The sequence below is a fragment of the Hibiscus syriacus genome, unplaced genomic scaffold, assembly GCF_006381635.1.
Source record: "Hibiscus syriacus cultivar Baekdansim isolate YM2019G1 unplaced genomic scaffold, ASM638163v2 tig00111330_pilon, whole genome shotgun sequence".
Lineage (NCBI taxonomy): Eukaryota > Viridiplantae > Streptophyta > Magnoliopsida > Malvales > Malvaceae > Hibiscus > Hibiscus syriacus.
Genome location: NW_024063059.1, coordinates 12,152,490 through 12,178,213, shown reverse-complemented (window position 1 = coordinate 12,178,213; position 25,724 = coordinate 12,152,490). Strand labels below are relative to the sequence as shown.

At 34.2% G+C, this 25,724-nt stretch overlaps 2 protein-coding genes across 2 annotated transcripts; both read right to left on the bottom strand.

Moving 5' to 3' along the window:
* Nucleotides 1-13,362: 13,362 nt before the first annotated feature.
* On the bottom strand, nt 13,363-19,581 carry LOC120158817 (reticulon-like protein B9). The gene is made up of 8 exons (XM_039169561.1): nt 19,465-19,581; nt 18,490-18,673; nt 18,114-18,264; nt 17,979-18,048; nt 17,723-17,885; nt 17,518-17,616; nt 13,916-14,028; nt 13,363-13,484 (listed from the first exon to the last, which is right to left on the bottom strand). The coding sequence occupies exons 1-8, from the start codon at nt 19,568-19,570 to the stop codon at nt 13,363-13,365; spliced, it is 1,008 nt and encodes a 335-aa protein (XP_039025492.1). The 5' UTR covers nt 19,571-19,581.
* A 1,749-nt stretch (nt 19,582-21,330) lies between these two features.
* Nucleotides 21,331-23,201, bottom strand: LOC120158816 (glycosyltransferase BC10-like). The gene is made up of 3 exons (XM_039169560.1): nt 22,858-23,201; nt 22,372-22,663; nt 21,331-21,969 (listed from the first exon to the last, which is right to left on the bottom strand). Exons 1-3 carry the CDS (start codon nt 23,199-23,201, stop codon nt 21,331-21,333), a joined length of 1,275 nt encoding a protein of 424 aa, XP_039025491.1.
* Nucleotides 23,202-25,724: the final 2,523 nt, after the last annotated feature.

Below are 25,724 nucleotides of genomic sequence, written 5' to 3'. Positions count from 1 at the left end.
ATTAAGGATTTAAGTCCCTTTTGTTTTGTAATATAATATTTTAAACATTAAATGTAGTTTTATTTTATTTTAATTTCAAGAGCTTATATTTTACCATTTACATTTTAATCCTATTTTTATATGTTATGTATTATTGTAAATATTTGACATAGGTCACTATATGTTTAATTATTATATTATAGTCACTGACCGTGTATTATATTTTATATTTAAATTTGATCTTCAAATTTATTATTCTTTTGTTTTTAGTCACCTAATTATTTAATTTGATAGTCTTTGTTATTTCATGTTGTAAATTAGTATTTAAGTCATGTTAATATCTATATTAATTTGAATATATATATAACATTAATTTAAATTTATTTGATTTTGTTCTAAACATATAAAGTAGTTTCAATTGTATTTATTTAATAAGTTTATATATTATAAAACTTTAATGTTATTTAATTTATTATATATACCGGTTTATTTGTTACTTATTATATTTTAAAAATCTTATGTATTTATATGTATATATTTTACTATTCTAACTTTTAGCAAACATTATTTTATTAATTTTGATGTTATTTATTCGAATATATTTCAAGAACACTTTTAAATAATAAATTCAAAGTAAATTAATCACACTTTAATAAACGAATCGTATTTTAACTTTATATTTGATTTGTAATTTCCACCATTTATGACAACGTGTAAGCGACACAGTACCAATTTTGGGCGCTGTGGGAGTGATAATCATTCCCCACGCGTAACCGACTCCTGAACCCGTTTTAATCGAATTTTGTAAACACATACCAACTTTTGTCTTAAAAAATAATTTTTCTTAAAATTGTTAGGTATTCGACCTACCTAACCCAAATGTCGATGGCGACTCCTTTTCAATTTAATTCCAATTAATCCAAAATCACCGAATTTTTCAAATTAAAAGTAGTAATTGTTTTTAAAACAACATTTAATTGTTCCACCTAAAAACGGTTATGACAGCTTGGCGACTCCGCTGTGGATTTTTTAGAGAGTCAAGCTGTAAGTCGCTTACATATTGTCGTTTGGTGGAAATTATGAGTTCGAGTCTTTGGTTAACTTATGATCCTTTTATTGAAGCTTTTAATTACTTCATTTTATTATTGTCTTACTAACATTTTTATTTTTTCTTTCAAATTTGTTCAAGTTTTTGTCGAGAGATTTCGTTTTTCTTTTAAGTCAAAGGGTTGAATGTTCCTCCTCACACACATCAAGCGCATTTACATATCATAAGCTCACTTATGAGCTTTGTCCCTTTTAAGTTGAGATGAAATCTTAGCCTACGTGAGATAATTTGTTTATCCGTATGGGTTTTAGCATGTAATCTTTGGGGTTCATATACCTTATGTGTACGTGAGATAAATTGTTTCTCTGCATGGACATAAGGGAATGTATCCTCTCGAATTGAACTCGATTTGTACGAGCCTATAATGGGCCAGAATTAAGGGTTTGGTACCCCAAGGGGCACCAACTTCAAGGACAATTCGAGTAATTTTTTTCCCGTTAGAGCCGAAACCATGCAATATAGTGAACCGTAGCATGATCACCCTAGGTATAACTATACTGAACCTATGTCCGTCAATAGGTACCCAAATTAAGTTTACACAAAGGGGGAGCATTTCTAAACCTTTTTATTTTCTGTTGAATAACAACATGTGAACTAGATATCATACAGTTAGGATTAATTTCTTGAAAATAATTATCTTGGGTAGAAAGCATGTTTTGGTAGGATCGTTATCTATTTAAAGCATGCCCAGGTAGATATCATGATTGGGTAGGTGTTATATTTATCTATAGATAGCATCTTTTAATTATCTTGTTGGTACTAATTCATTTTTCTCTTTTTTTTGTGACACTAATTTATTTTGTTTCTTTTGTTTGCGTCATTTTTTATCCTTGTTACATTACATTGCATTTGCATCTTCGTATTCTGCATAATCATCATAAATAAAAGAAAGGTGTTGATTAACCGAGTAATCATCAGATTAGAAGAGCAATCATTGAAATGGAAAAGAGTTTTAATAATAAGTAAGAACTCAATCTAGCAGTCCGAGCCTGGTCGGAAGAAACGTAAAAAGTAAAAGGAGAGTTTTCCTGAAGGTTATGTATCGCAGTTATCCACGGATGTCAATATTAATTTCAAGTAGAACGATTTACGAGAATTGAGAGAGATCTGGGCAAGATGGAGAATACCAACAAAAGAGAGGTTCTACAAGAAATATGGTGACATAGCTCAGCTCCTTTATGTACAGATGGAGGAACCATTGCTCAAAGCTCTAGTCCGATTCTAGAACCCTACGTACAGCTGTTTCACTTTTAATAGACAAAATTTGACACCAATAATCGAGGAGTATACAACTCTGTTTAACTTCGAAAACATCCAGGTGGATAAAGTTTATTCCAGACCTTCGAAAGTTCAATCCTTCAAGAATAAACTGGTAAAGATTACTGATATAGGTGAAAATTGGATAGTACAACACGTTCAACAAAAAGGAGAAAGCAAATGTTTTCCTTGGCATTGTCTTAAGAAAGTGATACTCGAGCATATATATGAAGATAAGAGGTTGGACACATTTGCTCTTGCCATGTATGGTATAGTGATATTTCTAAAGACTTTGTTCTATGTGGAAAGTGTTGTCATAAATTTCTTTGATACATTGGAGAAGGGTATAAATCCAACACCAGCAGTTTTGGCAGAAACTTTTCGATCCCTAAATAATTGTCATAGATTGAAAGGAGGTCGATTCATAGGATGTGCTTAACTACTCACTGTATGGATTTGCAGCCACTTCTGGAAAGAAGACAAGGTATTCTATCATCGCTTCTCTACGGTGTACTCACTTTTAAAAGAATTTATGAGCAAAGAGTGGCCAGAAGGGTTACCAAGGAAAAAATGGATAACAACTTTCAGTAATTTACAGGACCGACATATTGCTTGGTGTGTTCCTTGGCTTGGATATACCAATATTTTATTTAGATGTGGAGATCTTGACCATGTCCCTTTGTTGGGATTATGAGGATGAGTCAACTATGCTCCATTAATGGTTCTTAGACAATATACAACTCATCAATTTGTTCCAGTTACAAGCAGCTTAAATGAATCCAGAATCACTTACCATGGAGACCATTATAGGAAGAAAGCACGGGATCTATCTCTTGCTTGGAAAAGAACTTTTCGATCTAGAGTTGTTTCTAGAGATGTTATGTATACACCAGACTATGAGGTTTGAAGATTCTTACTGCTGAGTTTGAAGCTGAAAGGAAAAAATGGGACAAAGAAATGGAAGAGGCAAGAAAAGAAATGTTCATTATAGATCTTGATAGGGATCTCCGTGTTAAACAATGTGATTTGTTGAAGAAAGATAAAGGGAAAGTTGATCTTGAGCTGGCTGACTTAAAAAGGGAATACCACAATCTACAAAAGGCAAAGGTGTTTGGATCTGGAAAGACATCACAACAATGGGCTAAAGAGTTGTCAATTGAGAGGCGATGAGTTCAAGGTCTAGAAGCCGAGAACAAACGTCAACTTAGGAGAATTGAAGTCGAGAAGAAATTGAGGGATAAATATAAAGCTGAGAAAATAAAAGTGACTAAACAACTTAATATTGAAAGTCGTAGAACTGAGAAATGTAAAGCTGAGAAGGAAGCTGGCTTGAAGGAGTGGGAAGCAGAAAAACATCGAGTCCGTGGTTTGGAAACTAAAATGAATAATATACTAGAAGAACTCGAGGCCAGAGACCAGAGGATTCAAGAATTAAAGGTAGAAAAAGAACAAAAGGAAAAGGAAATATGGATTGAGAGGTAGGGGTGGAACCGAATTCTTGAGAGAAAACAAGCTGAAATTGGGTCTTGGATACAAAGATTCCAAACAAAAAGCAGGAGAGTGGGGTAATTAATAGAAGAAATAGAAGATTTATAGACCAATCTTGAAGAAAAGTTGAATCAGTCTCGAGCTATGAATGGTGAACTCAGAGATCATATCTCGCATCTTGAGGAGTCCTTACTTCAAATGAAAATGCCACCTGAGTGGATGAACTTGAAGCTTACTCGTGATGAGAATAATTATTTACGAGAGCAAATTAGAGGACTAGAGAGTGAGTTTCAACGCTGTCGAGTACACGTCACCAATCTCAAAAGGGAAATTACTTGTATCAAAGAGGGATGGAAGGACACATATGAGCACCACCGGATGTTGGTTGAGGAACGTGAATGCATGATGGGTGAAGCAATAGCACAAATGAGCGAGGTGGCCCATTATATACAAGAACTAGCCAACATGGCTGAAATTATTCTGCTTCGTACTAGTTTATCATATGAGTATGGGGAGAAGGTCGCTGGGATCATGAATGAAATCATGTAATTAAATAACAGAGCCAAACCGTATTTTTAGAATTAATCTCTCTTGTAAAGATGAAAGCTCTTTTGTAAGAATGAAACTTTTCTAAAAATGGTTACTTTTGGAAATCGATGTCTTTTGCATTTGCATTTTGCATTTGCATCATTTATTATGCATAATAAAATGCATCATTTGTAACACATTACTAACAAAATGCATCATTATAAAGCATTACCAATAACATGCATCCAAATTTAAAAAAAAAACAAAGAAATTGATTTTTGAAGGGTTATGTGACAGAGAGATTCTGGCAAGTAAAAATAATCCTCATCACACACGAAGTATGACCATGGACACTATGATTGAGCAGTTAAAGAAAGAAATGCAAGAAGATTTACAAAAGATACAACAAGAATGACACTCGAGAATGAAACAATCACATAAAACAATTATAGATCAAATATTGAAAAGCCAAGCCAGTATGAAGAATGAAATGATGACCAAGATGTATGGGTTCCATGCTGAAGCAGTTAAAGAGACAAGTACTACTTTGGTTGAAGCTTATGGCTATGAGTCTACCCCGAGATTAATTATTTCTCCTGAAAAATCAGTTGAGCATCATGTAAGGTCTTCAACAATAAAGGTTAAAATGGTGGGCACAACTAACCCTCAAAATAGACCTCATGAATATATGGATGTAGATATTGAGGAAATAGAGAAATCTAAAACCGAGGTATCAGAACATCTAAAGGATTAGTGTAAAGGGTTTCTTAAAGAGATGGGAAAGTAGAGTTCTCAAGACGGAATGGAGGCAGAAGAACTGAGTCTAGTGCCAGACTTGATCTTACCACCAAAGTTCAAAATGCATGAATTTAAAAAGTATGATGGAAAAACTTGTACGATCGCTCATTTGACCATGTTTATCGAAGAATAGCAGGATTGTGGAAGGATGATGCACTATTAATTCATTGCTTTCAAGCCAGTTTGACATGGGCAGCTGCCAGATGGTATAATCAATTGACTCGAGCTAAAATAGGGTCTTGGAAGGATTTGCCCAATGCATTTAAAGAACAGTACCAGCATGTTACTGACATGATGCCTGATCGTGTTAGTCTACAAAACATGGAGATGAAGCACAATGAAACCTTTCGTCAATATGCTCAGCGTTGGAGGGACATTGCCGCTTAAGTGCACCCACCACTTATTGAGAGGGAGTTTATAACGATGTTCATTAATACATTAAAATCTCCCTATATTGATCATTTGTTAGGAGTGGCGACTAAGAGTTTCTCAGATATCGTGATGTGTAGTGAAATGATCGAGAGAGCACTAAAGAAGGGACAGATTGCTGATAGTAAAAATCCTGCAAAGAAACCTTGTATGAAAAAGAAAGAATGAGAGGTAAATAATGTAAAATTCTCTATGAGTAAGACAAAGACAGGAAAGTTTTCATCGCCAGGAGAAACTAAGCTCGAGTATAACCATGAAAAAATGACATTCACTCATATACCAATGACCTAAAGTGAGTTGTTCCATGGATTAGTCCAAGCTCATGTAGTTTCACCAAGATATGTAGATCCAGTTAAACCACCTTATCCAAGATGGTTCAATGAAAATGAGACATGCGAATATCATACAAACCACCGAGGACATAATATTGATAAATGTCTTGCTTTTAAAAGAGTGGTTGAGGATCTGATTAAAAGAAAAGTAGTGTCATTTAATGACTCAGAGACACCTTGTGTGACTGCGAACCCGCTTCCGAATCATCAAAACCGGGGAGTGAACACTATTGAAGAAAACTGAAGAATTAAAAGAATGATTGAAGAAGTAAGAATGCCATTGAAGTGAGTATATGTTCAAATGAATAATAGAGGGCTATTGAGTCCTATAAAGAAATGTTCAATTGAAAGGTCAGAAAATGTTTGTGAATACCATGAGGAAAATGGTCATCAAATTCAGGATTGTCAAGAAGTTAGGCAGATAATCTTAGAATTGTTGGACAAGAAGGAGTTGCAGTTCTATAAAGAATGAATGATTGAGAATAAAAGATATATTTGCACTTCTGAAGAAAGTTCAAGAGAAGTTGAGAAGAAATTAAAGAAGTATGTCCTCGTCATATCCAAACCAAATTATGAGGCAAGCTGTGGAAGTACAACGTCCAGGGTGGTAATTAAAATCCCGATGCCTTTTACCTACAAAAGTGACAAGAGTGTTCCCTGGAATTATACATGCCAAATTAATATCCCGGAGAGCAATGAGGAAGATATTGATGAAGTTGGATTTTTCATCAGGAGTGGAAGATGTTATACTCCGGGAAAAGCCATTAAAGCAAGAGTTGTGGTTATTGAAGATCCTGAGGAAAAAGTAAATGAACCTGTCAAGATTGAGGAGGCTTAGGGGTTTTTAAAGTTTCTGAAACACAGCGAGTATAACATTGTGGAAAAACTTCATAAGACCCCAGCACGAATTTCAATATTGTCTCTCTTATTGCATTATGAGGTACATCGAAATACCTTGATCAAAGTGCTAAATGAAACTTTTGTGGGGGAGGACATTCCAGTAGAGCGTGTGGACAGGATGGTGAACCATATTAATGCAAATAATTTCATTTATTTCTATGATGATGAAATACCTGAAGAAGGAAAAGGCAGATGCAATGCACTACGCATTACTGCTCATTGTAAAGGGGTTATCATCTATGGGGTGTTAATTGACAATGGGTCGGCCTTGAATGTTATGCCATTTGCCACTCTGAATAGACTTCTTATAGATGCCTCTCAAATGAGGGTTTGTGCAATGTCATGAGGGCGTTTGATGGGACAGAACGTAAAATAATGGGGAAAATGATTATCCCTCTCAAAGTTGGCCCTACAACATTTGAAATAGAGTTTGTTGTCATGGATATACATCCAAGTTACAATTGCTTACTAGGAAGACCCTAGATTCACATGGTTGGGGCAGTTTCTTCTTCCCTTCACCAAAAGCTTCGATTTATCGTTGACGGGACTCTAGTGACCATTAAGGCAGAAGAAGATACCATTGCCTCTATCACTACCAATGCACCATATGTAGGGGTAGATGAGAATGTATTAGAGTCTTCATTCCAATCCTTGGAATTTGTTAATGCCACCTTTGTCCCTAAAGGCAAAAAAATTCTAATTCCTCAGCTTTCGAAGAATACAAAGATGAAGTTAAAATAAACAATAGCTAGAGGAGCGAAAGTAGGGAAAGGTCTAGGTAAGAAACTATAAGGCATCATTGAAGGTTTGAATCCAATTCCTAAAAGGAATTATTTTGGCCTCGGATACAAGCCAACTTACTATGATGAAGTCAGAGATGCACAAAAGCTTAGGGGAAAAAGGAAGGCAAGAGCACAAGGTGAAGATGTTATTTGGGGTCCCATGATTATACCACCATTCTTCAAGTCTTTTGTGTCTGGAGGATTTGTAACTGACACACTGCATCAGTCAGGGGAAAATGAAGAAATGGGAATTGGAAGTTTGAGCATCAATGCCATCATAGATGCTTCTACTGGAGAAAGCTCATTGGCGTCGATTCGCCCATGTCCTCTTGATTATGTTGAGAGGAACTACACTATTAAAGAAATCCCTGTGTTCTATAAGCACTTTTCAGAGTTTTCAGATATCAACTGTTCGAATAATGATATTTCTAAACCATAAATTGATTTTGAAAATGATATGTGTCTTGAAGAATCTGAGGGTTATAAAGATGATGAGGAATGTGAGTTAAATTCTGAACTTGTTGGAATGATGGAGCAAGTGGACAAGCAAATATTGCCCCATAAAGAGAAAACAGAAATAATAAATTTGGGAACAGAAGAAGACAGAAAAGACGTCAAAATAGACACTTCACTCTTACAAAAAACAAGAAGGGATCTCATAAGCCTTCTACAAGAATGTAAAGATGTGTTTGCTTGGTCTTATTAAGACATGCCAGGATTGAATACTGACATTGTGGTGCATAAGCTGCCAATAAAACCAGAGTACAAGCCTGTTCAGCAAAAACTTCGAATGATAAGACTGGACATGCTATTAAAAATTAAGAAAGAATTGAAGAAACAATCTGATGCTGGATTTTTACAAGTATCCAAATACCCTGAATGGGTAGCAAACATAGTGCCAGTACCAAAGAAATATGGCAAAGTTTGAATATGTGTAGATTACCGAGATCTCAACCGAGCAAGTCCCAATGATAATTTTCCACTTCCACATATTGACACTTTGGTTGACAATACAGCTGGTCATGCTCTTTTCTCCTTTATGGATGGTTTTTCAGGGTACAATCAAATCAAAATGAACACTGAAGATATGGAAAAGACAATGTTTATGACAATGTGGGGCACTTTTTGTTATAAGGTGATGCCCTTTGGACTCAAGAATACTGGTGCAACATATCAAAGAGCCATGGTTACTTTGTTCCATGACTTGATGCATAAAGAAATAGAAGTATATGTGGATGATATGATTGCCAAATCACAAACCGAAGAAGAACATGTGATTGTCTTGAGGAAGCTATTTTTAAGATTGAGAAAATACCAGCTCAAACTTAATCCAGCCAAGTGCACTTTCGGAGATACTTCAAAGAAATTATTGGGATTTGTAGTCAGTGAAAATGGGATAGAAATTGATCCTGATAAAGTCAAACCAATCTTGGAATTACCAACCCCTAGAATGCAAAAAGAAGTACGAGGATTTCTGGGGAGGTTAAATTATATTGCCAGATCCATCTCTAAGTTAACTGAGAAGTGTGATACAGTCTTTCGATTATTGAGAAAGCAAAGCCCATGAGAATGGGATGATAGTTGCCAAGAATGTTTTGATAAAATTAAGAATTACTTGACTAACGCTCCAGTCCTAATGCCACCAATCCCAAATAAACCATTGATCTTATACTTGACTATCTTTGAGAAGTTAATAGGATGTGTACTGGCACAACATGACGAAACTGGAAGAAGAGAAAGAGCTATTTACTATCTCAGTAAAAAATTCACTGACTGTGAGAGTCGATATTCCTCAATTGAAAAGTTGTGTTGTTCTTTAGTATAGAGTACTAAGATATTGAGACAATATTTGTTGTATCACACAATCTGGTTAATATCAAGACTGGATCCATTAAAATATAGGATGAAATCAATTGCTTTAACTGGAAGAATGACAAGATGGCAAATGTTGTTGTCCGAATTTGACATAGTGTATATAAATCAGAAAGTAGTAAAAGGAGGTGTTATTGTTGATTTCCTAGCAAGAACAGCATTAGAAGACTATGAGCCAGTAAAATTTTATTTTCCAAATGAAGACTTAATGAGTAAATTTATGGCGGAAGAAGATTCTCCAAATAATGAGGCCTGGAAAATGAACTTTGATGGTGCCTCGAATGCTGTGGGATATGGAATTGGGGCAATACTAGTTTCACCAGAAGGAGATCATTATCCTTTTACTAGTAGGCTCGTATTTGAATGTACAAACAACATGGTAGAATATGAAGCATGTATCTTGGGTATTCAAGAAGCAAGTGAGTGCAAAATTAAAATCTTGGAAGTATTTGGTGATTCTGCTTTGGTCATTTATCAACTTCGAGGGGAATGGATGACTCGAGACTCCAAATTGATAGAATACAAGGACTTGGTGATGAATTTGATCAAGGATTTTGAAGAAATTTCTTTCACTTATCTTCCTTGTGAAGAAAATCAAATGACGGATGCTCTGGCTACGTTGGCATCCATGTTTAAGGCTGATGATCAGTCTCGAATGATGCCTATTCGAATGAGTATAAGAGAAATGCTAGCTCATTTTTGCAACATTGAGGAAGAGGAGGAAGACAGTCTCCCTTGGTATTACGATATTCTTCAATATGTGGTATCGAGCTTATTCAGTTGAGGCAACTGAAAATGACAAACGAACTTTAAGAAGATTGGCAATGGAGTATGTTTTCGATGGAGACATTTTGTACAAAAAAGAAAAGTTCATGTTCCTTTGAGATGTGTGGATAGAATTGAAGCCAAGAAAATACTTGAAGAAGTCCATGAAGGAGTTTGTGGAACACATGCAAACGGATTCACAATGGTTAGACATATCATGAGGTTCGGATACTATTGGTCCACTATAGAAGGAGATTGCATTAGATTTTCTCGAAGATGTCATAAATGTCAGATCTACGATAACCAAATACATGTTCCTCCTTCACCACTCCATGTAATGAATTCACCTTGGCCATTTTCAATGTGGGGCATCGATGTTATTGGAGCAATTTCACCGAAGGCTTCAAATGGACATCGTTTTATCTTAGTGGCCATCGACTACTTCACCAAATGGGTTGAAGCTGCCTCTTATGCTAATGTCACAAAAGGAGCAATTTGCAGATTCTTAAAAAAAGAAATCATTTGTAGATATTGAATACTAGAAATGATCATCATAGATAATGCATTGAATCTGAATAATGATTTAATGAAAGAAGTCTGCACAAAGTTGAAGATAAAACATCAGAACTCGGCTCCTTATCGCCCAAAAATGAATGGGGCAGTAGAGGCAACGAATAAAAATATCAAGAAGATCATCACAAAAGCAACTGAAACATATAAAGAATGGCATGGGAAATTACCTTTTGCACTGCTTGCTTATCGCATATCTGTTCGTACATCTATTAGGGCAACACCGTTTTCTTTGGTATATGGGATGGAAGCAATTTTACCTGTTGAAGTAGAAATTCCTTCTTTGAGAGTATTGATGGAATTGAAACTTGATGAGGCTGATTGGGTACAAAGTAGATTTTATCAATTGAATTTGATTGAAGAGAAAAGACTGAGAGCTATTTGTCATGGCCAAATGTACCAGAAAATGATGATACGAGCTTCTGACAAGAAGGTCAGACCTCGAGAATTTTATGAAGGTGATTTAGTGCTGAAAAAGATCCTCCCTATGTAAAAAGACTTTCGAGGAAAGTGTATGCTAAACTGGGAAGGTCCTTATGTTGTAAAAAAGGCATTTCAGGAGGAGCTCTGATTTTGACTGAAATTGATGGAGAAGATTTGCCTAATCCTTTGAATTCTGATTCAGTCAAACGATATTACACTTGAAGAAGAAGAAAAAGAAAAGAAAAAGAAAGAAAAAGAAAGGAGGGCTCAAGATGAAAACCTAAAATGGGTGTCTTGAAACCAAATGAGGATTCGAGTTGAAAATCTATAATGGACAGATCGAATATTCAAGATTTAAGATAACATATTCCCTCGAAAGCCTAACAATTCAGGGAAAGATTATTATACTCACACATATTTTGTATGATCTGAATCTTCAAGACACATGTCAACTTTCAAGAAAGATTTGGATGAAGAAATACAACGATTCAACATTTGATATCTGCTGTATTTATTTTTCTTGTGATATTTATTTGTTTCTTGTCCCAAAGGGTTATACTTTTTCATTACCTCTTTTAAATGAAATGTTTTGAATTTGATTCATTACTCATTGCATACAATCGCCAAAACAGTGATCAATAACAACATCGTTTATTATGTTTTACGCTGAAAAGTGTCAGAGTATGGGATTTCAAAATGAGTGTTTATCAGAGAGCACATACAAAAATATGATCATTGAGAAAGAAGGGCTAAATTGAGTAAATTAGTTTTAACCTAATCTTACCTTTCCCAAGCAAAGAAGTCCGAATTTGAAGATGAACAACAAGAGAGGCCATTCATTCCGATTGAATTCCTTAAAAAATCAACCAGTAGCCAAAGAATTAACAAAGCAAGATAAACTTTCTTGGGTGGATCATAGAATCCAAGTTCATGCACAAGAGGTTCAGAAAGTACCACAATCATAACCCAAACATTGGAAAAAGTATAAACTTCATGTGTTCTGATCAAAGAGCATCAGAAAACTCAATTGCCAGTCTCGATTTATGCATAACCCTTTAAACATGCATGACAACTCACATACATTTAGATCATCTTTAGGGCATATTCCAAATATAAAATCATGGCATATGACATTTTACAGGATCTTCAAGACCTATCTCATCATTGAATCAACGAATCAATCATCATCAGATATGGCCAGATCTCCTCATCACATAGGAGCCATGTCAACTCTGGATAACCAAGATTCATCATAGTATGAGCATTGATAACCAGCCGTCCTCATCACGTAGGAACCGTGTTATCACCCTTAGATGGCCAAAACTCATGAACAAATGAGTAGTGTCATCATATGACCAGATCTCCTCATTATGTAAGAAGCTCTGTCAACTTAGATAACCAGCCGTCCTTATCACGTAGGAACTGTGTTATCACCCTTAGATGGCCAAGACTCATGAACAAATGAGCAGTGTCATCACATGACCAGATCTCCTCATTATGTAAGGAGTTGTGTCAACTCCGATAACCAGCCGTCCTCATCACGTAGGAACCGTGTTATCACCCTTAGATGGCCAAGACTCATGAATAGATGAGTAGTGTCATCACCTGACTAGATCTCTTCATTATGTATGAGTTGTGTCAACTCAGATAACCAGCCGTCCTCATCACGTAGGAACCTTGTTATCACCCTTAGATGGCCAAGACTCATGAACAGATTAGCTGTGTCATCACTTTAACAGATCTTTTCATCACATAGGAGCAGTGTCGTTTCCCAAATCAAACACTATCATGTTTCCAAAACCAAAAAAAAAAACTAGACAAAAACTGGTTTTCTTTTTCGTCTTTGCCCTATTCTTTTTAACACAAGAATGTGCAAAGAGGGGTAGTTGTAGACACCTATTTTTGTCTGGGTTTATTATTATTATTATTATTAATAAAATAAAATTACATGTTTTCATAACAATCCCGGAGGTCAGTACAACCCATCAACTTATTAAAGACCCATTAAGAGTCCAAGTACATTAACCCGATAGATTCAGGCCTGAGTTGACTCAAACCTGGCCTAATTCAATAATCAGTAATAATAAGGGTTTTTAAACCCTAAATCAACCTAATTGCCAGCAATAGAAGACTACATCTCCCGTCGGCGCTGCCTCTCTCCCTTCGTGAATGGACCACCGCCGAATGCTTCACCGCCGAATGCTTCACCGCCGATCAATAAGGATACCTCGTCATCACTTACGCCAAACATCACTCAAATGCACAAAAATTCAACAGAATATTAGTGCTCCACTAAACGTATTTTTAAACTAAATAAAATCTTGAAAAAATCAGTAGGCTTCCCTACCCATTATTCGGCATCAGTGGAAGATCCATTACAAAACAACTATAAATGAATGACACCATTTGAATGAAAGGGGGAAGAGGAGCTTTACCTTGAATCCTTCGAAAAATATAGATCCGCTAATTGGATTGCAAACCTGAATGGTGAAGAGGTTTAGAGTGGTGAGTAGGCTAACATATCTTGACAGTGGCCTCATCGGACGGCGGGTTTAGCGGCGATACAAGGTAAACCTTACGATTTCCTTTTCTAGATCTAGGTTTATATGCAAGTTTTTAGGTTAAACTAAGGCTAAATATAGGGTGAGGGTAACAAAAGGAGCATTTTGAGAGGGATTGGGTACCTTTGGTCGCAGGAACTGCTGTGCGTCGTCGCTTGCCACCGCGAGCTCTGTCGCGGTTCCCTTTCTCGGGGAGGGGAAAGTTGAGAGAATTTTCAGCTTTCTCTCTCTTATTTCTGTTGAAACAAATAAAATGAACAGTGGAGAATTAAAATCCCGTATTTTGGGCTTATATGTCCTTGATGAAACGACGTCGTTTCAACAGGGACCTTTTCTGCATTTTTTTAATGGTATATTAAGGATTTAAGTCCCTGTTGTTTTGTAATATAATATTTTAAACATTAAATGAAGTTTTTTTTTTATTTTAATTTCAAGAGCTTATATTTTACCATTTACATTTTAATCCTATTTTTATATGTTACGTATTATTGTAAATATTTTACATAGGTCACTATATGTTTAATTATTATATTATAGTCATTGACTGTGTATTATATTTTTTATTTAAATTTGATCTTCAAATTTATTATTCTTTTGTTTTTAGTCACCTAATTATTTAATTTGTTAGTATTTGTTATTTCATGTTGTAAATTAGTATTTAAGTCATGTTAATATCTATATTAATTTGAATATATATATATATAACATTAATTTAAATTTATTTGATTTTGTTCTAAACATATAAGGTAGTTTCAATTGTATTTATTTAATAAGTTTATATATTATAAAACTTTAATCTTATTTAATTTATTATATATACCGGTTTATTTGTTACTTATTATATTTTAAAAATCTTATGTATTTATATGTATATATTTTACTATTCTAACTTTTAGAAAACATTATTTTATTAATTTTGATGTTATTTATTCGAATATATTTCAAGAACACTTTTAAATAATAAATTCAAAGTAAATTAATCACACTTTAATAAACGGATCGTATTTTAACTTTATATTTGATTTGTAATTTCCACCATTTATGACAATATGTAAGTGACACAGTACCGATTTTGGGCGCTGTGGGGGTGTTAATCCTTCCCCACGCGTAACCGACTCTCGAACCCGTTTTAATCGAATCTTTGTAAACGCAGACCAGCTTTTGTCTTAAAAAATAATTTTTCTTAAAATTGTTTTAAAAAGACATTTTTAGGTATTCGACCTACCTAAACCAAAGGTCGATGGCGACTCCTTTTCAATTTAATTCCAATTAATCCAAAATCACCAAAATTTTCAAATTAAAAGTAGTAACTGTTTTTAAAACAACATTTAATTGTTCCAGCTAAAAATGGTTATGACAGCTTGGTGACTCCGCTGGGGATTTTTTAGAGAGTTAGCCTGTAAGTCGCTTACATATTGTCGTTTGGTGGAAATTATGAGTTCGAGTCTTTGGTTAACTTATGACCCTTTTATTGAAGCTTTTAATTACTTCATTTTATTATTGTTTTACTAGCATTTTTATTTTTACTTTCAGATTTTTTCAAGTTTTTGTCGAGAGATTTCGTTTTTCTTTTAAGTCAAAGGGTTGAATGTTCCTCCTCACATACATCAAGCATATTTACATATCATAAGTTCACTTATGAGCTTTGTCCCTTTTAAGTTGAGATGAAATCTTAGCCTACGTGAGATAATTTGTTTCTCTGCACGGGTTTTAGCAAGTAATCTTTGGGGTTCATATACCTTATGTCTACGTGAGATAAATTGTTTCTCCGCATGGACATACGGGAATGTATCCTCTCGAATTGAACTCGATTCACACGAGCCTGTAATGGGCTAGGATTGAGGGTTTGGTAGCCCAAGGGGGCACCGACATCAAGGACAATTCGAGTACCTTTATTCCCGTTAGAGCCGAAACCATACATATAGTGAACCGTAGCATGGTCACCCTAGGTATAACTATACCGAACATCTGTTCGTCAATAGGTACCCAAATTAAGTGTACACAAAGGATGAGCATTTCTAAACCTTTTTATTTTATGTTGAATAACAACATGTGAACTAGATATCATACGGTTATGTTTAATTTCTTGAAAATAATTATCTTGGGTAGAAAGCATGTTTGGGTAGGATCGTTATCTATTTAAAGCATGCCCGGGTAGATATCATGAATGGGTAGGTGTTATATTTATCTGTAGATAGCATCTTTTAATTATCATGTTGGTACTAATTCATTTTTCTCTTTTGTTTGTGACACTAATTTATTTTGTTTGTGACACTAATTATCCTTTTCAATTTAATTCCAATTAATCCAAAATCATCGAATTTTTCAAATTAAAAGTAGTAATTGTTTTTAAAACAACATTTAATTGTTCCACCTAAAAACGGTTATGAAAATTATAATAATATCTCTTTCTATATTTTTATCAATTAGATATCTATTTTACCTGATAAAATAAAAATTATATATGTATATATTTATGTCCGATCGAGTGTGAATTTTTATCTAATAATCGGATTAAATTTTGTGTTGGATAGAACCTTTTTAAACTAGTATCAAGTCAAGTGACGAGTGGAATTATGGGGGATATAATATCCAAATCATATTCAGTTGGACATAAATCATCAGAAATGGACATGAAATATTGATAATGGGACAACAATCACATGCACCACTACAAATGTATTATGTATGATGCATACATGTATTTCCATTCTTTCTTGACACTCAAAATTTGACAAAAGCAATATGTTAAGAGCCAAAACGTGCTTTTATATCCGCTACAGTCAAATTTCTGGGAATACATCTGTGATCAGCACTAATTAGATAGTTGGCCAGTTTCCAGCATCTTGAAATTAGCTGACCATATTCCCATATGTAATGGGGTGAGGGGAGGTAGGATAGTAGGTTGCCCCCAACGCCAGGTTGAGAGCAGCTTCCGTGGAAGATCTCTGACAATCAGAATTATGAATTGCCTACCGTGAGACTCGATCCCAGGACCACAAGATTAAGAGCTTTGCGTTCTTTTCCACCATCTTGAAATATATAAACTAATATATAATTCTCAATTATTAAAGAACAACTTTTCTATAATGGTAACTTGGGCAGGCTGGAACTAGTATTCCAAGTAACTTTGCAAAAAAAAAAAAAGTTTAAAATCCAATTATTTGCCTAATTAGTGGACACTTCTTAAAGACAGCTTTAATAATACAATCTTTTTAAGATTTTCGACATCCATGACTAGTTTGTGGAGGCCAATCTGCTTATGTTTTCAGATTGCATCAACAAACACATGGTAGTGGTGTAAATGTGGACCCCAAATTGATTGAATTATGGAGATAAAAAAAAATGGATTCGTCAATTAGAATGAAGTAGTTTGGATTTTGAAATCATTGTTATGGTTGATGATAGTAAATTTTTCTCTTCGATCGTTAACGGTTTATCTCTTTTAGTTTGGGTGAAGAGTTAAGATCGACGAAGAAACGACCATTAACTGTTGTTTATCTATCACAGAGTTGTGGTCTTAGAGAAGATGAACATTGGGGTAATAATTGTAGATGATTCGTTCCTCTCTACAGTCTTGACGGGGATATTTATAAAAGTTCTAGCTGATGATATCAGTCATAGGGTAATTATGGTTATTTGTAGACTAACGGGTTAAATAAATTTATTAGTGAGTTATTGAATTTCGTTCTAACATGTTATGTGTATTAGTCAGAGATCTATACGTTATAATTGTCTGGAAGGGCTGCATGCTCTGATAAGCGGCGAAGTATGCATGCAGAGCTTGACTAATGAAGTTGGATTTAGGTTTACGAAGGTCATCTCTGAAGGCATAATCATTATCGTAAATGTAAACTTGTTTTATTCAAAAGATCACCCATCAGATATGTACATGTACATTCTGCAATGGAAACATATTGGACAATCTACAAGTGCTTCTCCTTCCAAGGTGCTCTGGGTATCTTGTTAAGAACTCTTGAATTAAACCTCTTGTACATTTTGCTCACCTTCCTCATCATTTTCCCAACATGATAATCGACTTCATTCTCGTATCGACTGTACAAATACGGCAACGTTTCCATGCTCACAAAGCCTTTGAATTCCATTCAATCAACCAAAAACTAATTACTTCAACGCTTTCTATGCTTTAAAATCATTAAATTTGTCATCAGGTGATAAATCTTACCAATGAAGAGGAGATTCACGAAGTCGAAATAAGGTCCGATCACCGATATTATGTACAGAGAAACAATCACCTGCAGATTACGATACGTTTAGGGAAAAAAAATAAAAAAGTAGATTGGAGCATAATATATGCAACTGATGGTGATAGCAGAAAGAAGTTGAGAGGGTCATTTCCACCGGCAACGTGGAAGAATTTGTTAATGAACTGATTGAACCTCCACCGGAAGACGGGAACAACTTCATTCAAGTTGTTTTCATTAGACAACAACTCGGGGATCTTCGGACGATTCCTGGAGAAAGTTTGTGTATCAGTCAACAATGGTTTAATTTGCATGCAGACACGTGCGAAAAAGTTTGTGTATCAGTCAATAATGGTTTAATTTACATGCAGACACGTGCGAACTCAGAATTTCGAATTTCTAAGGAGAATAAAACTCCATTCTACTATTTAAACCGCTCAATAAATTCGCATGTAAACACATAAATGGGGATGAAGAAAAAGAAGAGTATTGCTCCATCCAAAATAATCAGCAGAAATGGAGCATATGAAGAGGACAAGCACGGTGGTGATGCAGATCTGGCCGAGGAGGGTGACGAAATTGTACTCGACCACCTCGAAAAGGAACCATATGGTTGTTACCCCCATTAGTAAAGCCGCTGACACCTCTGTGTTCCTCCACAGAAACACATCCGCAACTGATATTTCAATTTTGCTAATTAGGCTCAAAATGCCGACTTGAAAAAGGTTTTGATAAAATGGTAATCCATTTGACTGATAAAGTTAATCCTGAAGATTGTTCAGAAAAATCCGATTATTTTTCTGAAAAATTTAAAAATTATTCAACATCTTTTAATTTCATAATCTCAATTCTTTAAATCTTATATATCGTTGTCAAATTGACCACCACCAATCATTTCTTATCGTGAAACTCCCATTGGTCGATCCGCGTTCTCCCAAAATCTCACGTTCTCTCTAAATCTCGTTGTATAAAATTATTTTTTTATCACTTCAGTCGTCAGTTCGTTGCTGATGATGAAGTTTCACTATCGCTCCATCCTCTGATCATGTGTCATTGTTTGATCTTTGATCTTTAAGGGGATTTGGAGATTAAGAATTTGGGGTTGAGAAATTAGAATTTTTAGGTGTTATTTTTTAAAAAAAGAATAGTTTTTCTTATTTTTAGAAAATTAATATTAATAAGAAATTAATATTATGTGTCATATAATCATTGATTGTAAGATTTTTTTTAACTACATTGACGAGATGATAGTAACAGAACGAAATTTTAGGTACCTTAAATAGTAACAAAAGAAACATTAGACACATACTTTTACAAAAAAGAAAGAAAGGAAGTGCTCCTAATAAGGTTAGAACTCATGACCTAAAGAAACAAAAGAGAACAAAGATGAGGATCTTAGACAAAGTGACTAGATATGTTTACTCATCGAATCTATATATTATAGGTAGAGAGAGAGAGAGAGAGTACCTTTTCCTCCTCCAAGAATGGCATCCATAGGCCTATGACGTGCAAAGAGCTTAACCCGTGGGGTGGTCTCATTGTCGGAGTCGGACGATGATTCAAAGATGGGCATTGTTGGAATCTGTATACTAATTCGGATGTAATGTGTCTCAACATATCTTATATACCAAAATGCATGGGGGTTCCAAGCTTGGTACGTAAGTAAAATAAAGAAGAAAGGAATGGCTTCTGGGCTTTAATTTCCTTTGCAAACCTCATATATTACTTTGCATGCCCGCCACTTACCATTAAAGTTGTACCAATTTTACATATACTCTTACGTTAATACCAATTTTATATAATAGCTTCTTTTGCACGAATCAAGTGGCCTATGTGGTAAAGAAAATTATCAGTATTCTTTGAGGACCTAGGTTAGAACACCAAGTCTGTGAGCATTCAATGTCAAACGTTGAGAATTATCTTTGAATATATATTGTCTTGTAATTACTCTAGATTAATTAAAAAAATAGCTTCTTCTTCATTTATAATCCTTTTCATTTGCTTTAGCTTCATACATGTTATTTTCTCAGAGGATTTGAATTTGAATAGTTGTATCTGCAAGGTATATATATATATTTTCGGTAGAATAATTTTTTTTGAACATATATTATTTTATAATAACCACAACTTATTTAAAAAAAAGTAATTTTCATTAAAATTTTCTTTTTTAATAAATGGCCATGTACTTTTCAGTGTAACTGGATTTATTCTTTATGTGTCTCGGGGTAGTGTCTACTTGGTAGGGGTGTTTAGATCCAATCCGATCCAAAAAAATAACCGAAAAAAGATCTAAAAAATCGATAACCGAAAAAAACTGAAACCGATTTAGTGTGTTCGGTTTTTTTAAACCGGTCGGTTCGGTTTGGAAATCCGAAACTAATCCAAACCGAACCGATGAAATGAAATATTGAATTTACAAGCTTGAAACAAACCCATCATAAGCCCCACAAAATCTCACAAAACCCATATACAGATACATATTCAGTTTTTCTCGATACGCACGTAACAATTTTGCTCCAGATTCTAGTTATCGATGTTAATGAAAAAATAATTGTAATAAATGATAATAGCAAAGAAGGATAGTATATTCTTTTGGCATTTCCTCGGTTCTGAAGTAGAGAGAAAATTGTCGGACAAAACTTAGAAAATGTGATGTTTTACTTTTATGGGTGACTTACTGACGAGAAACTGATTTGTTTCTTGATTTGTTAAAATAGATATTCTCTTTGTAAGCTTCACAAGCTTGCATTTGTTAAAATATAATTTTTTTTTGCTTTTGTTAAACATATGTATTTTTATGAAAAAAAATTCAAGAATTATTTTGAAAAATTAGAATCCAAAAACCTCACAAATCCAAACCGAATCAAGCCGCACTTAATTGGATCGGATCGGATTTTTTTAGAAACATTCAAACCGATCCAAACCGCAAACATTTATACTTTAAGATCGGATGAATTTTTAGTCAAAAACCGATCCAAACCGACCGCGAACACCCCTACAACTGGGTGGAATTATCGATTAGTTGACGTTGATACGATGAATACAAATAAAATGCTTAGATTATGAATTTAGAAAAAACAAGTCTTGATCAATCTGTGCTTGTGAATCTCAATGCATATGTTTACTTGTCTGAGGCACATTGATTTGAAAACATTTAATTCTTAATGTCCCTGGACATGGGGAAAATTACAATCAAATATAAAACTGTTTATAAAATAAAATACAACAGTTCCTAATATTTTATTATATATGCCTTTTTTAAAAAATTAAATGGGTAAATCAATGAACTGACAACAATACAAATAGTTTAAATACACAAAGTAGAAAAACCAACTAAAAGTGCATGACAATCGAAGAAAATCTCAACAACTTGTTTAAAGTACTGGGTGAGAATTTCCTAGCAAATAAGTAGCAAACGTCCACTACTCTTCCATTATAATAGCACTGTGTGGAACTTCTTATGTTCTTCAAAAACTCTTCGGTTACGTCCTTTCTACGGAACCTATTCGGATGAGGTCCTCCCTTGGACCAATCCACGTAAGTCAATGTTTTATACGCAGTTCGGTCGGGAAACTTCATGTCAACAAATGTTGGTAAGTAGTGCTCGTCCCCATAGCATTCGTTCTTGCAATATAGCCAGAAGATGGGGAAATACGTTTTGTCGGTGATTACTTCGACCGCAAGAAACCGATCGATCTGGAACCATTGAGAGCCTTTTCGCCATTGGTCGAGAAAAATCAACGGAGCCATGTTGTTGTTGTATCTGCCACGGCCGACCGGACCTGGTAAGTCGTACGACTCGATGAAGGATTTGCTTGAGTTGATGAGATAATCGTAAACGGTAGAGAAATTGAAGAGAGGGATACATGATTCCGAAAGAAGAACGAAACGTTCGTTGGTGACGTCGAGCAATGCATTTGCTAATAGTCGACTTTCGGCTTCCACCATATTCATTTCTCCCCATCTAGCAATCTACATTAGTTCATGTCGGTGTTAATATTAATGTTACAAGAACATAATGAAAATAATCAGTGATCAAATGAAACTGCGAGAATCATATAGCATAATAATAAAATTAACTCTCAATGTTTGTATGAACGATTACTTTTACTCTTATTTTTTAGAGCATTTAACTGTTAACGTTTCAATTTTTCTATCAAAATAGCTTATGGTAGATGGAAACTAATAGTTATTTATCGATCAACGCAAATTGTTAATGTGACAATTACATATATATATTTAATTACTGACGTGATATATGTCACATCATTTAAAATGATGTCATGACAAATATCATATTATCAATTAAGTACATATGAAAATGTTACATTAGTATCTCATGCATTGATATGTAAAAGTGGAATTGAAACCAACCTTACTAGGAATCCAGCGACCATGAAAAACAGAAGACTTGGGCATTGATTCAACGAAAGAAGGATCAGAATGAACGTAGATGGAATACAAGCCTTCATGTCCTCTAAAGAATTTCTCCCAAAGTGGAGCTAACAACACTTTTCCTCTCGTCAAGAACATAAACGCCACTTTCTGGATTCGTCTGTCCGGAAATTCTTGAATTTTCGGAACAAACGACGCCCTCCAAAATAACTCCTCATCCGTCATATTATGCCTAGTCCCCGGCGGTTCAAACAATTCCTTCACACAATTCCTACGTGGTCGTTCGCAAAATTTTATGTTAATGGGAACATCTAAAATTTTATAAGAAGACAAGTTTATAAATTTTAAGACAAAAAATATATTATCAATACAAAATATAAAAAAATATATCTAAAATATATATAATAATTTAAAACTTTCATGGAGCGACTGCTCCACCGTCTTCTTTTGTTCATCCTTGAATACCTGCGCTTTCTTTTCATCTTTCTCATTGGTGAAGGAGTATGATTTTTTGCCATCGGAGAAGTCGGTTGAACGAATGCATCCTGCATTCGGTTTTCAATATGGATGTTCGAGGGAACGGCGGGGAGAGTCATAGATGGTGGAGGAACAGAAGCGTGGAAGGCGGAGAGTTGATTGAGTTGGAAATCCATGGAGCCATCTTTAAAATAGAAGAAACCGAGAGTGATCCCTATGCCCAAGCCTAAACCAAAGAGGATGAAATAGGAAACGATGTCGTGGAATTGGATAGGGGAATTGTGGAGCTTGGTGGCGGATACTGGAGAACGCTCCACCGTAATTTTCTTCATCATCAATGAGGAAGAGGCAGTGCCGCCGCGGGGTGGTGGTGTTCTTCTTTCTTGTGGCTTTTAATTATGACAAGAGTAAATTGTTGTTGTTGTCGTCGTGATGGTGTCAACGTGAAATTTTCTTTTTTTCCTTTTGTTTTGAATACGAGAGATAGAGAGAAAAACAGGGACGTACATAATCTTTTGAGTTACAAACAACACTCCAAAGCTTCTTCGGCTCTCTCTCAAATATTTGTTTTTAACATTAACGGCTAATATTGTACAATAATTATAGCTTAATTGCACCCAATTAAACCTGTGAAATGGGTGGCTCGAGCTAGGTTCGATAGATTAGATTGGAATTGAATCAGATCAATTTCAAATCTAATTTCTATTTTTTTTTGGTTATCCTCCCGATTCTAAGGTTTCACCTTGATTAAAATTTCTCAACAAGGATTTTTTACGTACACAAGAACTCGAACTCAAGACCTTACTTAAGCAATATCAAGTTGTTTATCACTTGAACAAACTCATGGTAGCAAATCCAGTTATTAAGAGTTTAAAATTTTAAGATAAATTTAGATTAACTTCGAGTTGGAACAATTTTAAGTTGTGTTATTTATTTGGTTTAGGTTGTGAGGGTTTGAGTCAGTTATGGACATTCCATATTCAGTGATCCAAGTTGCATTTATCGTATGAATAATTTTGGTTCGTATATTATTTTTCTTTTGATTAATTTAGAGTGATTATAAGTGATAATATTTCTAAAAAAAATTAATTAATAATTAAATATTGTACAATTGTCGATGTTTAAATCTAAGACTTCTAGCAATAATAATTATTCCTTTTAACTATTAGAATAATTTGATAAATGCTTGATTCATATATTATTAAATTCAAAGTTATTAGTAGATTTTAATCAAATATATATGATTTGATCACTAAAGCTATTCAACCGAATCATATTTTTTAAACATATATTTTTATGGTTTACCATATAAATAAATATGTCAACGAGAGTTGATATAAGTGGTTGGGATTCATAAATTTAAGTTTGTAAGGCTAAATTCAAATCTTTCAATCATTATTTTTTGTAGGCAATCTATAAATTCCTATATAAATCCCAATTTGATCTTAGATATATTTTTCTTACCCAAAAACCATATAAATAAATATTTACTCGGAATAATTAATCAATTTATAATATAATAATGAAAAATGCCCAATTACAACTGGTTAAATTTCTACTACTCCCTTTACTAGCCGATATTGAAGAGAAAAACAATATGTCTCCCTTTTTCTTTATTTTTTTCCCATGGAAAATTTTGAAAGCTTGAGAATCCCATTTTTGTCACTTTATCCCACCATCAGATTATTTAATAAAAATCTCATCTTTAAGAACAAAAATTGTAGTCCTATATCTCTATTTAGGGATGAGCATGGGACCCGAACCCGATCCGACCCGATTGTGTCGGGTTTTTTTTATTAAAAAAAATCAGGTTTGGGTCGGATTTAGGGTGAAAAATACCCGACCCAACCCGAAAAATATAATTTTACCTTATATATTTAAGAATAATTACAATAATACCCCTCTATATATTTTTTTTCTAATTAAGTCACTATTTTTATTGAATAAAAATAATATTTTTTTTTATTTCGGGTCGGGTTGGATCGGGTTTTTAAGTTATATATAAGGTCGGATTCGGGTTGGGTGAAATCTTGTTTTGGTCAAGTCGGGTTAGGTCTCGAGTGGAGGACTCATTGTTCTCGGGTTAGATCGGGTGAACCAAAAACCCGACCCTTGCCCATCCCTACCTCTACTATAGTTACGGGTGGCCTTAAAAGTTTTAGAATTTTTTATATTTTAATTTTTTTTATATTTTTTTGTTGAAAATTTATTTTTATCCTCTTAAAAGTTTATAAATTTATCACTCCTAATATAAAATCATACGTTTGTCCTTGACTACAACCTAGTATCTTTAAGTTCCATTATTGACATTAGAAGTTTAGAGGTAAGTTTTAGTTAATATTTTTGAGGGGTTTTCATGAATTTATGCTAAGGGACGAACTTCTAAAATTTGAGAAATGAGCGAACTTACAAATTTCAGGGGATAAAAATAGATTTTAAATAGGAAATATATAAAAAAATCTAAAATATATGATAATTTTAAATTTTTAAGGGAGAATGCATCACTTGCCCCTCAATCTATCTTACATGTAGGGTTAAGTAGAGTGAGAAAGTATATTTACACTCGAGAATGTGGTGGTTCTGGTATATGCATTGGATGAGTGAAAATATACCCAACAAATTTATGAGTCACATTATGTTATTGAAGTGATCGAAAAAATTTAAACAAAATAAATCAAGATATTCATGCCTGCTAGCTAAGATGGTTGTGCAAAATATGGATCTTCTTGATTTAAATAAAAATTTATACAATAAATTTATAACACTTTACTTAATACATTTTTAACCCTTACATGTCCATTTAAGTAATAATTTATTGTGAAAGAATAAAGTTAGGAAAAAGAAAAATGTGAAAG

Coding starts and splice junctions, on each gene's coding strand:
- LOC120158817 (XM_039169561.1), bottom strand. CDS start 19,570: ATGCCCATCTTTGAATCATCGTCCGACTCCGACAATGAGACCACCCCA. Junction 17,886..17,978: donor CGTGAATCTCCTCTTCATTG/GTAAGATTTATC, acceptor TGGAATTCAAAG/GCTTTGTGAGCATGGAAACG. Junction 14,029..17,517: donor CCCTTCCAGACAATTATAAC/GTATAGATCTCT, acceptor TTGTTTCAACAG/AAATAAGAGAGAGAAAGCTG.
- LOC120158816 (XM_039169560.1), bottom strand. CDS start 23,201: ATGAAGAAAATTACGGTGGAGCGTTCTCCAGTATCCGCCACCAAGCTC. Junction 22,664..22,857: donor AAGATGAAAAGAAAGCGCAG/GTATTCAAGGAT, acceptor ACGACCACGTAG/GAATTGTGTGAAGGAATTGT. Junction 21,970..22,371: donor GTCGCTGGATTCCTAGTAAG/GTTGGTTTCAAT, acceptor GAACTAATGTAG/ATTGCTAGATGGGGAGAAAT.